We start from the raw sequence: 14,503 nt of genomic DNA on the forward strand, positions 1-14,503 counted from the left end.
GCCACAGATGGTGGCTGGATTTGGTGGGGAGTTGGGGGGGGGGGTACAGTCTCTTCAGCAAATCAGAGCCCAAAGACCGCAACAAAATCCTGGTATGTTTGGAATCCCTGGATCCAACGGTGACTGACGCTGGACTCAACTGAACCTTTCGAATACACGAGCCATTCGTTTCCCGTTTTGCATGTCTGTTTGAATTGGGTTTCTGAACACTCGAAGCACAAAGAACCCTGATTAACAGTGAGATATATAAAGCCCCTAGTTGATGTACAGCATGGAGTAGAAGTTCCTACGTGAACACACTATTGCTAAGAATGCGGTTGTGGCGGGCGCCGGGGTGGCTCAGTCGGTTAAGCGTCCAACTTCGGCTCGGGGACATGATCCTGCAGTTCGTGAGTTTAAGCCCCGAGTCAGGTTCCGAGCCCCGCATCGCACTCAACGCAGAGCCTGCTTGGGATTCTCTCTCTCTCTCCCTCTCTCTCTCTCTCTCTCTCTCTGCCCGTCCCCACCACACACTCTCTAAATAAATAAATAAACTTACAAAAAAATGAATGTAGTTGTTTCTGTTGTTAGGACTGTGTTGCAGGTGGCCTTATGGGTCCCTTTATCTCTACCTGCTCTGTTTCTTCTTCCTACCCCAGCACAGAGAGACAGGGTACCCCTCTCATCCTCACACCCCATTGACTTAAGGGTGATGATGTCGTTTGTCTCAGATGCCAGTGGAATTTGACTTCTTCAGTCTCCCACACCCATGGCGGAAAAGCAGCGTATCGCCCCCCCCAAATGTTGGGGAGTCCCGCCCCCTGCGTGTGTGACAGCCCCTCCCCCTCCGGCATCCGGTCATGTCTCACCCAGACCCTTTCATGAGGCCGTTGGGGTTTTTTCAGTTTTTGTTTTTTAATTTTGATCTTGATCAAGAGAGAACACGAGGCACAGAACAGACAAGACCCATCTCCTGTTTCATAACCTTGGGCACTGTTTTCATCCACTTCCGTCCCCCCGGGTTGTCAGATTTCTCTGGGGAAAGGTCTGACCCCCCCTGTCCCCATCCGTGCCCCACCTGCCTTCTGTGTTTATGGGATGAAACTCTTCATCCGGCCACTCATGGGCTGATGGCTTTGGAATAAGGATCAAGTACCGGGAGTGTCAGAGAGATGGCATTCGATGAAGTTGGGCGTGGGGGGCGGGGGTCACACAGTACAGAGCACAATGGCTCTATGGGGGAATGGGACTTTTCTGGGAGAGGAGGCCTCTCCCCACATCCATGGTGGCAGGGGCCAGGCCCCTAGAGGGAGAAGAGGGCCCCCTCAGGTCGAGGAGATGGTAGGTGTGTGCCGGGCCCCCTCCTTCCGCCGCAGCACAAAGTCTCTAGGGGCGGCTGGACTCATTGCATAGAAGACATTGGCGTTGTCAGGAATCGGCAGCTCTGGCCAGGGGTGGACATGACGGTAAAAGGCCTGCACCACCTCATATCCCACCACGAAAGACCGAAGTAACCTTCTGCCATTTACTCTGGCACAACCACCCTGCGTCCCTTCAGCCAGTGCTGAGCCGTCCTCTCGTGGGGAACCTGGACACCTTCCCACTCAAAGCCTGCACAACCTCAAGTCTCTCCCACCACGTCCGCCACGGACCTGGACAACCTCCCGCTATTTCTCTCTGGAGTCTACGCAGCCTGTGCCGGAAGGCTGGACAAACTCGGGTCACCCATCCCAAACAGCTTCCTTTTCACCCGGCCAACTCCCAGCCAAGTTCCTGCCGCCCTCACCATGAACTTGGACACCTTATGACTTCCTACATCCAGCCTGTATAGTCTGTGGCCCTCGCACTTGATAGTTGAACAATTTCCTATATTCCTTCTTAACGTCCCCCCAAACTCATGTCGTGTCCTCTCCTTCTTGAGAACCGGGGAACCTTCGATCTGTGTCTGGATTGGGCATCATCATGTTCCCCCTACCCTGAATTTCAATACCACGTGGCGTGCCACATTCAGAGACAGCAGGGTCCCCATGCTGAGCTGGGACAAACCCATTTCTTCACAAACTCAAGCCCAGACCCCTCTTTAGACCCCCACCCCGCCAGGCTGAGCCTGAACAACCTCATGATCCTACAAATTTAAGCCAAGGCAACCTCCTTTCCTCCCTCTCCCATGTGACCCTGGACAATTTCATTTCCCCACAGATCCCAACAAGACACCTGTCGTGTCCCCCTTTCTCTCACACAGCCAGGGCAACCTCATGACCCCACAAAATCAAGGCACGGATATTTTACTGCCTCTTACCCCCACCCTGCTTTATCTTACCCTTACTCTGTGTCCGACTGGAACCACCTCACGGCCCTGTTAAGGCCAGTCTTGACCCTCGTCAACCTGCCGCCCTCCTAGCTAATCCCCAGTCCAGCCTCCAAGCAGTCCCTACTCACCCCTGTCCCCCGGAAGGACTTGGAAAAGCTGGTAGTCACGGGCCCAGGGCTCGGCCACATTGTGCTTTTGCAGGGCTCGCTGCACCACGCTGGGGGCCTTGTCCTGACTGGTGAGCTGGGAAGAGAAGGTGGGTGGTGAGGCGTGACTGCCAAGTTCCAAGGGCAGGGCTGCCCCGGCAGGTTCCCGGCCCAACCCCTCACCAAGATGCTCCGATACAGGTTCCCGTGGTCATTGTCAATGCTGACGCGGATGACTCGAGCCTCTGATCCCTGCTGCCCCGGCAAGGAGATGTGAGAGCTGCTCAGAGGCAAAGCCAAGGGCCGGGGGCCTGCCAGGTCCGGGCTCAGGGGCAGCTGTAGGCAGCGGGGGTGGGGGCTGAGTGGTGGGAGCCTTATACATCCCGCTACACAACTGGAGCCTGGGGACGGGCAATCAGGGTGCACTCGCGAGCCCACATCTACGCCATCCCATCACATACAGACCTTCTTGCCCTGTTACAAAGACAAACTTACACATGGCCAATAGACACATGAGAACTCCTATGTACACAGACAGCAGCAAATACACACAAACGCTTATGATTGTTGTACATCCACAAGTCCATCAACAGCCCCGTTCACGGTCCCGTGGATACTGGGGATATTTACGCCCATGTTTCCACTCTAGGTATGCGCATTCCTGGGGACACACATATCCTTGCAAAGGTGTGATCACACCCAAAAGTGCCCTGTGGGCAAGCTGACTCATGGGTCCAGGTCCGAGCACAAGCCAGACTGAGGGATAATCCCTCAAACAGGGCCATGGAGATGCACAGGGTCTCCTGGACAGACACCCAGGGTGCTCAGCCAAGCACGTGTACAGCCTCTTATGTACATGCCTGGTCATGAAACCACACACGCGCATGCACGCGCGCACACACACACACACACACACACGGCCCTGGGTGCCCACAGTCCCACACGCACACAGGCAGTCTCGGTACCTTGGTGGTGGGGCTCTGGGGCCCTGGAGAGGCCGGGGGACTGCCAGGAGGAGGGTCTCTGGTTCTAGGACTAGATGGCGGGGACCCTGGGGAAAGACTGAGGGAGATACAGAGCCTGAGATCGAGCGGCTGCCCTGACCTCTGACCCTGCCATCTCCACTCCTTTCACTAACTGGGATACTCACCTGGAGGCGGGGGACGAGGGGTCCCCAGGACTCCCACCAGGGGATGAGCCCTTCTCTCGGGACAGCTTTCTAAAGATAGAGACGAGGGATGAGGAGGAGATCAGCCTCGGGCCCAGGAGCGCTCTCCCGTCTCTGCCCACCCCTGTCCCCACGCACACCCCGAGACTCACGCACTGAGGCGCTTGGTGAGGCTGAGGCGCCGTCGGATGCGTGGGGAGCTGGGGCAGGAGGCAGCTGGCGGCTCAATGACACGGGAGACATGGTAGCTGAGGAGTCAAGGTGCACATGGGGTGGGGCGGGGCCAGGAAGCAGCAGGGAATGAGCTGAAAGCTTGGCTAGAATCAGTGAAGGGCCGCATTTTGGGGGCATGGGGGGGGTGCGGCAGGAGTTGGACACCAAGCGTCAGTGTCAGGGTAGTAAATGGCGGGCTATTGGGCCACCGGGGTCTTATTAGTTATGAGAAGGGATAGCTTGGTTGGCAGGTCACGTGGGGATTGGCTGCGTGGGATTGAGGAGTAAAATTGGGTCAAAGATAGAGTTCCAGGTCGAGTGATCATTGGGGTCAATGACTGGGGCAATGGATTCAACAGAATGAAAAGAAACGGTTGGGAGAGTTGAGTTGGATGGTCAGATGCCCATCAAAGTTGGAGTCAGTTATTCAGAACCGGGGGTCAATGACTGGGCTCAGAGATCCAGACTGGGGTTACAAATGGGGTCATAGGCCAGATAGGGTCAGAAGGTGGGGAGGCAAACGGATGGGACAGGTGACTGGAATGGCCAGCTGTCCATGAAAGGCTGAAGTCAGAAAGTCAGATGGGGTCAAAATCTGAGGTGAACTGGGACCCTCAGTGGACTGGGGGAAATGCAAGGTCATAGGTTGGGGGTCGGGGCTCAGGAGGGTGTCTGAGGAGGTGGAGCGATACGTGTGTGCCATCGCGGGGGGATGGTGGCTGGACTGAGTCACCTCTGCTCCTCGCTGAGCTGGCGCTGGGCACGCAGGGCCACCAGGATGGGTGTGCGGGGACTCAGGCAATAGTTCCGACAGCGCTTCTGCAGCTGCTGGATGTGGGCCAGGATTTCCCACTCCTGAGGGGGCGGGGCCTCTGAGAACCTGCCCTGGCCCTGCCCCCACCCTGTCCCCCCCATGCCCACCCAGTGCCACTCACCTTCCTCCTCTTCTCAAAGTTGATGAGATCCCCCTGGGGGCAAACTTTGTCTGAACTGGAGCCTCCAGAACCGAGGACTGAGGGTCAAGGTCAGGGGCTGGGATGTCAGGAGCCCCACTGCGCTAAGGGGGCTGGGGTACGGAGTGTGGGCAGGGTCAGGGGGAGGATGTCAGGAGGCCCACTGTGCTGAGGGGAAGTGGTGCTGGGGTCAGGAGTCAAGGGTCAGGGGTCAGACCTCCAGCATGTCCGGCAGGGCTGTGTCCAGCATAACCAGGTCCGTGAGAAAGGTGCCAAGGTAAGGGACAGGGCCTGGGGGCAGTTTCTGTGGCCCCAGAACTCCAGTCACTCTCAGCCGTCACTGACCCCATCACGTAGCACCCCATTCCGTGAAGATTCTGCTCGTCCCCCCATCCCAAACCACCTCACTCACTGGGGGCAGGCTTCCTGGGAGGGGGTCCTCCTCTTGGGGGCCCTCGGTGGCCTCCTCCTGGGGGAAGGGAAGAACTGAGCAGTCCTGGGGTCTCTCTGACCCTTTTTCTCAGGAAACATGCCTCAAGACCCACCACCTACACCTGTTTGCCTTCAGCGGCCACCAGGGGAAAACCGAACAAGGGAAGTGAGCCGATTAGCAACAAGGGGCAGGCCCTGGCCTCCTCCAGGGCTGGCCTCAACCCGGGCGAGAAGGTTTGTCCCGGCCTGAATGGCACAGGCCTGCTATCCATACCCTGAACCTTGCCTTCACAGCATCGCTCTATCTGGTAATTCATTATATCATCGCTAGGCCGTTATTATCGTGTTGTGTGTCTCCCTATATAAGGCCTGATAACCCCCCCCCCCCCCCACCCAGGGCAGGAACCTCGTCTGTCTGGCTCATGGTAGGAGTCTCCTGGCACAGTGCCCGCCACACGGTAGGCGCTGAATTCAGAGCTCCCTGCTCCTTGACCTCTTATCCTTATTCGAGACATGCATTCACTCACAGACATTTATTGAGCAGCTACTCTGGGCCAGGCTCTGTTCTGAGTGCTAGGGAGGGAGCGGTGAGCCAAAGAGACCAGAAAATCCTGGCTTCGCAGAGCAGACATTAGCCAGGGAGAGGCAGCAATAACCAAGCGACACATGTACCAGGCAGAGATAAGGGCGATAAGGCAGCAGGCGAAGCGAGACCTGAAGAAGGTGAATGTGAAGAATGTTCTGGGCCGAAGGAACAGGCTTCACATTCCATCTAGTCTGGATTCACCCTACGAACCAGCACCCAGCTGCAGTTAAAATCTAAATCTTGCCTACACCTCGTCAGCCTCGCGGGCACGCAAGTTTTAGTTTTGCTTCTCAAAGTCAAGTCCTAGCACTATTTTATTTTTTTACTCTTTGCTAGGACTCTGGCCCCAAGCGACCTTCTCCATGTAACTTCTGGTATTTGTTGAATGAATAAACAAGGCAGTCACTGCGTGTGAGCTGTAAGGAGGGCGGCCGGCCGAGGCAGTAAAGCCCTGGGGCTGTCCGCTAACACGGGGGAAGGTCATTGCTGAGGTGTGTTGGAAGGACACTGAATGTTATGACAATGACAAGCCATGCCCTGCCCGGCCCCAGGTCCCTTTTTGGGGGCGGGGGATCCCCGGGGTCCACACCCATCTTTACCTGGGAAAGAATCTCTCTACTGCTGAGGTGGTTGTTCTCATCGGAGAAAATCTGCGAGAGTTTTCTGAAAGTGGATAACCGTTCCCTGGGGCGGGGGCAAGAGAGGGGTCACGGATCAGCGCCTGGGAAGGTCAGAGCGACGCTGGGGAGGAGGAGGGCCCGCCCCAGCGTCACCAACCCTCCTTCCCTCCTTCTCCCGTCCTCACCGGCTAACGGCGCCCCAGCTCCGCTTGAGGCGGTAGATGGGGTTAGACTGCAGGGCTGACAGTATGGCGCGCAGGGAGGAGAAGTTCCGCAGTTCGCGGCAGCGCTGGACGGGTGGGGCGGGGGCGCTGGTCACACCCCAAGCCTGACCCCCAGCTATGATCCACCTTTGATCCGAGACTTCTGACCCCAGGCCAGACTCCTACAACTCGCCCCCCATCTGACAGGCTACCAAGAGTCAGCCTCCTCCCTCGGGGTCCTCCACTCTCCCCCACCTGCCCCTCCACTCCTTACCTGGCACCTGTCCCCGTTCCTCGCTTCTCCCCGAGCCTTAGAGGTGCCCACAGTATCTCCCCAGGACCCAGACCTCTCCTCCCCGAAGCTATGTCTCACCCCCGCGTGGGTATCAACCGTTTACCCTCTTTCCCCCCTCTTCCCCCCCTCCCACTCTAGTGGGCCCCCAATTTGTTTCTCTTCTTCAGCCTTGAGGCTCTTGCCCCGCCCCTACCCTACCCAGTCCCTGTAGGGACCTCCGCCCCCTTCTCCGGGCTTCGGTCCTTCCTCCAATCCACGGCCTCCCCATTACCTTCTCCCACCCCATCCTCTTATCCCTAAACCCACAGTGACCCTCTGCAGTCCTGGACCCTAGCCCTGGACCCCTTCCAGGCTTTCCCTTAGGTACCTCGCAACCCCAACCCTCCCCTCGTTGCCAGAGCCCTGTCTTGGGCCTTCCGCCTCCAGTCCCCGGCCTCTCACCAGGCCTGTTCCCCACCCCATGCCCCACCCCCGCCCCCCACCCCCCAACAAGCACCTGGGCGATGCGGATCCACTTCTCCAGCCGCTGCGCCCTCTGTGGGGCGGCCAGGCCCTGCGCTCCGAGCACGGAGCCCAGCACGCAACCGATCACCATGTTGAACTGGGTCACAGTGGCTCGCACAGTGGGGGCAGTGCCTGCGGCCCCTGGACGGTCTCGCTGTGACCACACGGAGCCCAGGCACTCGCAGGGCCGCACCCGAGAAAAGAGCTCCTGGGCGAAGGGAGGCGGTGGGGGTGGGTGGGTAGGATCTGTGCTCCGCGGAACCCGCCCCATTACCGCGTCCCACCCGGGCCTCACCACATCCATCAGGGTCAGCTGCTCGGCCACTTCGTCTACACTGAAGTCTAGGAGCTCAGGGCCTTCCCGCGCCACTGCTTCCTCCTCTTCCCAGCAGCCCTCTGGGGAGTCTGGGCGTGGGGTCTGGGTAGCTCCAGGAGGTACTGAGGGAGTATAAGAAGGGGTTCGAATCCAGGACTGGCTTTGGGACCTTGGACGAGTGCCTTAATGTCTCTGAGTCTCACTTTACTTATCTGCAAAATGGAAACCTCCCTGAGGATTTTTAAGGGTGTCAGAGCAACAGAAACGTTCATTTAGCGCCTTGGGTGGTAGTCCACACTAGGCGATTTAACACAGTAACCCAGTGAGGGAGGTACTATTATCTACCTTCCACAGATGGGGAAACTGAGGGAGGAAAAATTTGCCCTAAGTCGCACCTTCAGGGAATGGCAGGGCAGGGATTTGAAGCCAAGTGCTTACAGGTTACAGTAGAAAAGAGAGGTTTGTGGGGTTTTTTTTGTTTGTTTTGTTTTGTCTTTGAACCTATATTGAAATAAGATCTGTCTACCCTATTGTGGCGAGAGGTGGTATGATTTTCTAGGTAAGGGAAGGCTATTGGCAGTCCCAAGTCCAAATCCAAATTTGTCCCCCAGGCTTGCTATGTGAACTTTAACCTCCCTTGTGCCTTGATTTCTTTATCTGGATTTTTAAAAAATCAAACAGGATTGGGGCGCCTGGGTGGCGCAGTCGGTTAAGCGTCCGACTTCAGCCAGGTCACGATCTCACGGTCCGTGAGTTCGAGCCCCGCGTCGGGCTCTGGGCTGATGGCTCGGAGCCTGGAGCCTGTTTCCGATTCTGTGTCTCCCTCTCTCTCTGCCCCTCCCCCGTTCATGCTCTGTCTCTCTCTGTCTCAAAAATAAATAAAAAACGTTGAAAAAAATATTAAAAAAAAAAAATCAAACAGGATCATACATACTAGACTGCCATAAAATAATCAATAGGAATGATTTTTGGGGCGCCTGGCTGGCTCAACCAGTACAGCATGAGACTCTTGGTATCAGGGTCGTGAGTTCAAGCCCATGTTGGGCGTGGATTCTACTTAATTAAAAAAAAAAAGAAAGAAAAAAAGAAAGAAATGATTTTTCCCATAGTGGGATTCGGTGGTGGCGCCCCCTAGGGGACATTTTGGAAATCGAAATCTGCCACCAGGGAGCTGACAGGCTCAGTGAATTTGTGCCACTCCACCTCCAAATGCCACTTCAGGACATTTGCGTCTTTGGAAAACCTGTTTACAATAATCTGCACCTACAACCCAACTCTCTTGCTCATGACCACCCATTAGTTTGGCTCCAGGACTGCAAGAACTGTCAAAGTCTGGATCCTTTTTGTTTGGAAATTATGAATGTTCGCCATTCTGGAAAGCGATGTCCCCAATGTTTATGCTACTGCACCTGTGTGGTGCATTAGTTGGTGTTTGTGACTGTCACATTCACCATGACGCTATGAGAGACAAAGGCTCTGGACAACCTCATCACGTCCCCTAGTAAGACATGCCTAAGGGCTAACACAGCAACAAGCATAGTTTATTATTGTATGAGCTGCTTTCACTTTATTTCTCCTTCATATTAGAGTTACAGCACCATAGTATTATTTTTTTACTTACCTTTGTAAGTGCATTTAATTAGCTGTCTTTAATTTCAAATTAGGACAGACGGTGTTGCAAAATCCTGGTTTTAAAAAGTTGTCATTGGAAAAAAAATTGCACCTCAATTAATCAAATCTGTAGGTCTTACAGCAAATATGGGGATAGAAGAACATGCTACATGTCACCATGAGACAGCGAACAGGTAAGTGGAGAATCCCCCCCCCCCCCCCCCCCTACCCTGCACGCCTGACCTCGGCAGAGCGCTCAAAGCGCCCAATGACATAAACAAAAGGCAAAGGGAGAATGTGATAGAATAAAAGAGACCTAAGAAATGAAAGACCAAGCGCCCTGGGGTGCCTGGGTGGCTCAGTCAGTTAAGCGTTTGACTTTGGCTCAGGTCATGGTCTCACGGTTCATGGGTTCAAGCCCTGTGTCGGGCTCCATACTGACAGTGTGGATCCTGCTTGGGATTCTCTCTCTTGGCCCCTCCCTCATGTGCACTTTTTCTCTAAATAAATAAATAAACTTTAAAAAAAAAAAAAAAAGAAGGAAGACCAAGTGCCTTAATGGATGTTTGGATTTCAAAGAAACAACTGTAAAAAAAAACAAAACAAAAAAACAAACAAAAAAACCAAACCATTTAGGGACAATGGGGGGATTTGATTCTGGACTAGGTATTTTTTGAAATTAAGTAATTATTGCTGATTTTGTTGGAAAAGATTGTAGGCACAAGGTTATATTAAAAAAAAAAAGCCCCTTGGGGCGCCTGGGTGGCGCAGTCGGTTAAGCGTCCGACTTCAGCCAGGTCACGATCTCGCGGTCCGTGAGTTCGAGCCCCGCGTCAGGCTCTGGGCTGATGGCTCGGAGCCTGGAGCCTGTTTCCGATTCTGTGTCTCCCTCTCTCTCTGCCCCTCCCCCGTTCATGCTCTGTCTCTCTCTGTCCCAAAAATAAATTTAAAAAAAAACGTTGAAAAAAAAAAAAAAAAAAAAAAAAGCCCTTGTCAGGGGCGCCTGGGTGGCTCAGTCAGTTAAGCCTCCGACTTCGGCTCAGGTCATGATCTCATAGTCTGTGAGTTCGAGCCGGGCTCTGTGCTGACAGCTCAGACCCTGGAGCCTCCTCCGGATCCTGTGTCTCCCTCTCTCTCTCTGCCCCTCCCCCGCTCACGCTCTGTCTCTGTCTTTTTCAAAAATAAATAAATATGAAAAAAAAAGTCCTTGGCAGTTAAGGCGCATACCTAAGTATTTACGAGTGAAGTGGCATCAGCATGGGATCTGTTTTCAGGTTATCCTGAAAAGACATTTTTGCGTCAAATTCTTAATTGTTAAAAATGAGCAAGGGGTGTCTGAGGGCTCTTTATACCATTCTTTCCACTTTCCTGTGTGTCGGAAATTTTTCATACTAAAAAGTAATGCCCCCCCCCAGAAAGATGTTAAAACGCAGTGTGTCCCAGAGCAGGGCCCACAGTAGGTGTCCAATAAATGTTCATTTCTCCTCTGACTTCAAGAACTCACAGCTCAGGGCGGTTCTTTCAATAGAATTGTCTGCAGTGGTGGAGACATTTTGCTACCTGCGCTGTCTACTATGGCTATGAGCACTAGAAATGTGGCCAGTGTGACCAAATCGCTGACATTTTTATTTTAAGTTCAGTGTCTATAACCCCATGCGGCTAGTAGCTACCCCATTGGACCCTTTAGCTCTAATGCCTTGAAATCAGCTGGCGAAATCCTGCAGGCAGAGGAAGAAAGACACTTAAAAAAAACCAAGAGGGAAGACGGAGGGATAAAATCTACATAAATAACCGAGACTTTGTCACCAGGGAGAGAAAAAAATAGCTGCTACTTTGTAAAGCAGAGAGGAATGTGGCCGCTTTAATCTGAGGATTAAAAGATGGGGGTTAGGGATTTAGATGCTTTTGGGATAGGGATCAGTTCGAACACAGATGGGTGAAAGATGGTACTTTATAAGCAGGATGCAATTATTCAGTCAACAAATCTTGGTTGTTCCTGCCCCTGGGGACAGAGTCTGCGACAAGGCCAGTGAGTGCTCTGCAGAAAAATAAGGCTGGCGAGGACACAGAGTAGGGGGATATATTTGCGGGGAGACGATCAGAGAAAGCAGGTCTGAGGAAGTGAACGAAGACCTGAATGAAGTAGGTAGATATTTTTCCCTCCCCCGCAAAGCTCTCTACAACCCGGGTGGGCAAACTCAGTAAAGGACCAGATAGCTTGCTGATGCCCCTTCTACAAGAAAATAGCAATCGCACTATGACTTTTTATGTATTTTCGTTACAGGTGGTAGATTCCAATAAGCGAGAATCCGTGATAACAACAATAATGAAGATAATACTGTTTGCCAAGCCCTCACTGTTTGCTTATATCCTTGTTTACTGTTGTCCTCCCTAGGGAACTGGGAGCTCGGTCCCCTGTTATTTCCCAGAGCCAGTAGCTATGCATGTATTGAATGAATAAAGAGGTCAATCAGGCAAATACTATCATCACCCCCCTTTCACAGATGAGGAAACTGAGGCTCAGAGACTGAAGTGTCAAGGTCAGTCAGCAGATGGCAGAACTGGGATTTGAATCCGGCTCTCTGTGGCTCCTAGCGTAAGTAGCAATGGAAGGAGTTGTAGCTAGAAACACAGGGCGTCCTGACCCAATGGTAGAGTGTTTTTTGTGCCGAGGATTAGACAGGTGCTAATATGTTAGACAAAAGGTCCATCTTACAGGTGGGGAAACTAAGGCTCAGACAGGGTTAAGAACTTTGCCCAAGATCTGTAGCAGCTCTGTGAGGGGAGAACGCCCCTGGGGGACGGGTCGTGGAGGAAAAGTCCTGCTCAGGGCACTATTGTGCCCCATACTCCTCACCTGTCCACGCCTCAGGCTGCTCCTCGTCTTCCTGCTTTCGCTCGTCCTCTTCCAGGAAATCTCCCAGTAGCTTCTCTGCCTCCCGGGCCTCGGGCCCTGCTGGGGCCGCCCAGCCCAGAAAGGTGCAGACGCTGCCTAGGTCCGAGTGGGCAGGGGGAGCCCGGAAATCCTGAGGGTGATCCCGCAGCCAGGAGCCCAGCACGGACACCACAGCCCTGGTCAGAATGGAGGGCCTCAGAGCCCAGCCCAGAGCTCTGGACCTTGGGGGCCCCTACACCTCAGATCGACCTTGGACCTCTAGGACCCCCTACCCTCACCTATGGGAGACCAACCTTAAGTTCTTGTTGACGGGCAGACCTCCTGCCTCTGTCTTCTTGATCTCTGTCCTGGGAAAAGCAATCCCCCATCAGGAGAAGAGGGAGGCTAGGGGGAGCTTAGGGGGAAAGAATGCAGGAGCGAGCACCCAAAGGAGAGTCTGGGGGTGAGAACACGGAGGCTACCCGTTGGTACTGACCCTGGAGGCAGGGGCGGTGGCGGTGGTGGCAGGAGAAGGCCCAGCACACGGGCAGTGGATACAAAGGCCCTGTGGGTGGCCAGGAAGGCAGGCACGAAGCCCGGGTCTTGCTCGTGGTCTCCAGACACCAATTCCCCCACCAGCCGCTCCAGCCTCGCGGCCCTCAGCGCCCGCACCTTGCTCGTGCGGTAATGGAGGAAGGCGTCCGCAGCGGGGCTGGAGGCCTGCGGGGCAAGGGGGGGGGGGAGGCAAAGGGACACAGAGGAGTGGCCCGGAGCACCCCCTTTCCAATTATGCCCAGCGCTAAGCAGCGCTCTTACGTCTGGTCCCGCCCATTGCTCGGAATCCGGCCTCCTGGATTCATTATTCTGCTCCAGGCCCAAATGACCCTCGCAACTCGCCCGGGACCAGGTCGTCCCCCGGGCCCCGCCCCGCGCCCTCACTCACTCGCCCGCACCCCTCCCCGCGCGGCTCCCAGCTCTCCAGACGCGCTTCGCTGGTCTTTCCCGCCCCAGCCCTCCACCCCGGTCCGCTCTCACCCGGCTGCCGCTAACGACGACCCCTCCCTCCAGCGCCGCCCACTAAGCCTGGCGGACCTAGGCCAGGCCTGGCGGACCTGCCGTCCAGTTTAGTCCCCAGGTCCCCGCTCCGGAAGCGCGCGGTCGACCGGCCCGCCGCGCGCCCCGACCCCATTCACCAGGCCGCCCCCGGGGCGCCTTTCTACCGCGACCACGTCTGCCTCTAGGCCCCGCCCCTCCCTGGGGCTCAGCCCCGCCCCTCGGCTTCGCCCTCACCTTTTTTGCCTGCGGGCTCCTCCACTCAGCCCCGCCCTCACCTGGTCGCCTCCGGCCCGGCTCCGCCCTCCGGCCCCTTCCTCACCTGGCTGCCCCCAGGCCCTTCCCTCGGGCTCGAGCGCTGACTGAGCTGCCGACGTAAGGACACGCTGAACACCGCTCCTTCCTCGGTCTCCTCGCCCCAGTCCTGCAGCGGCGCCTGGACGCGGAGGCGGGCTGAGGGCGCCGCGGGGGGAGGGGGCCCGGGACCTCGGCCCCCCCTCTCCCGCGAGGACTTAAGTCCGGGGCGAGGACTCCCGGCACCACTCCCCCTTCCCGGTCAGACTCTGCGAAACTCGGGGCGGCGTCCCGGGCTAGGGAAGTCCCCTCGGCGCCGCGGGTACCCTCCTCCCTGGTCCTGAGAGGATGGAGTGGCATTCGGGGACGTCCTAGGGTCCAGGCTCACGGAGTCTGTCCCTGTCCCCTCCCCCCCCCCCAGATGAGCTCGGAGACGCCCCCATCCTTAAGAGGTTACCAGCCACTTCACTGGGTCAGGGACCGGGAGGCCGGGCTGGGAATCAAGTGTCCGATTTGGGGGGAGATAGGGTCCGGAAGGCGAGGACCTGGAGCTTCGGGACCTTGGGATCGCCAGGGATGTGGCGTCCGGGACCCCTGGTCCCCTTACCAGGGCGAGGTCCTTGCCCGCTGTCCGATCCATGGCCAGTGCCCGTCCCGCTCCACGGCGCGGCTGAGTGAGGCGGAAGGGCCGACGGGCGGCGGGCAGTGGCCTGGCGTTGGGGCCCGTGGGGCAGGGCGGGGCGACCTGGCCGTGCAGGGGCGGGGCAGGACCCACGGCTCTCGGATGCCCCCAGCTGGACCCCAGCGCCAGCCCAGGCCCAGGGAAGAGAGGTCCAGGCTTTCCCTATAGGGGTATATCAACCTGTGCTCAGGTGAAAGGACACCTCTCTCTCCCAGGGAAGGGTTCTTTTCTGTGTCTCCAGGTGTGGGTGAGCCAGTGTGTA

At 56.0% G+C, this 14,503-nt stretch overlaps 1 protein-coding gene across 1 annotated transcript; it reads right to left on the bottom strand.

Moving 5' to 3' along the window:
• Positions 1–868: 868 nt before the first annotated feature.
• RGL3 (ral guanine nucleotide dissociation stimulator like 3) lies at positions 869–14,271 on the bottom strand. Its single transcript, XM_049639878.1, has 19 exons — positions 14,167–14,271; positions 13,588–13,701; positions 12,709–12,932; positions 12,527–12,580; positions 12,195–12,409; positions 7,706–7,848; positions 7,403–7,618; positions 6,594–6,697; positions 6,388–6,472; positions 5,183–5,239; positions 4,988–5,074; positions 4,753–4,785; positions 4,551–4,672; positions 3,757–3,852; positions 3,587–3,655; positions 3,402–3,498; positions 2,620–2,772; positions 2,419–2,533; positions 869–1,423 (listed from the first exon to the last, which is right to left on the bottom strand). Exons 1-19 carry the CDS (start codon positions 14,197–14,199, stop codon positions 1,305–1,307), a joined length of 2,136 nt encoding a protein of 711 aa, XP_049495835.1. The 5' UTR covers positions 14,200–14,271; the 3' UTR covers positions 869–1,304.
• Positions 14,272–14,503: the final 232 nt, after the last annotated feature.

Source organism: Panthera uncia, chromosome A2 (genome assembly GCF_023721935.1).
Source record: "Panthera uncia isolate 11264 chromosome A2, Puncia_PCG_1.0, whole genome shotgun sequence".
Taxonomy (NCBI): domain Eukaryota; kingdom Metazoa; phylum Chordata; class Mammalia; order Carnivora; family Felidae; genus Panthera; species Panthera uncia.

Bases quoted from the DNA above. Each gene is read 5' to 3' on its own strand.
- RGL3 (XM_049639878.1), bottom strand. From the start codon at position 14,199: ATGGATCGGACAGCGGGCAAGGACCTCGCCCTG. The intron at 6,698-7,402 runs GTGCTTGTTGGG...CCACCCGTCCAG, and splicing joins AGTGGATCCGCATCGCCCAG to CGCTGCCGCGAACTGCGGAA. The intron at 1,424-2,418 runs GTGAGTAGGGAC...ACCCCTGGCCAG, and splicing joins AGTCCTTCCGGGGGACAGGG to AGCTGCCGATTCCTGACAAC.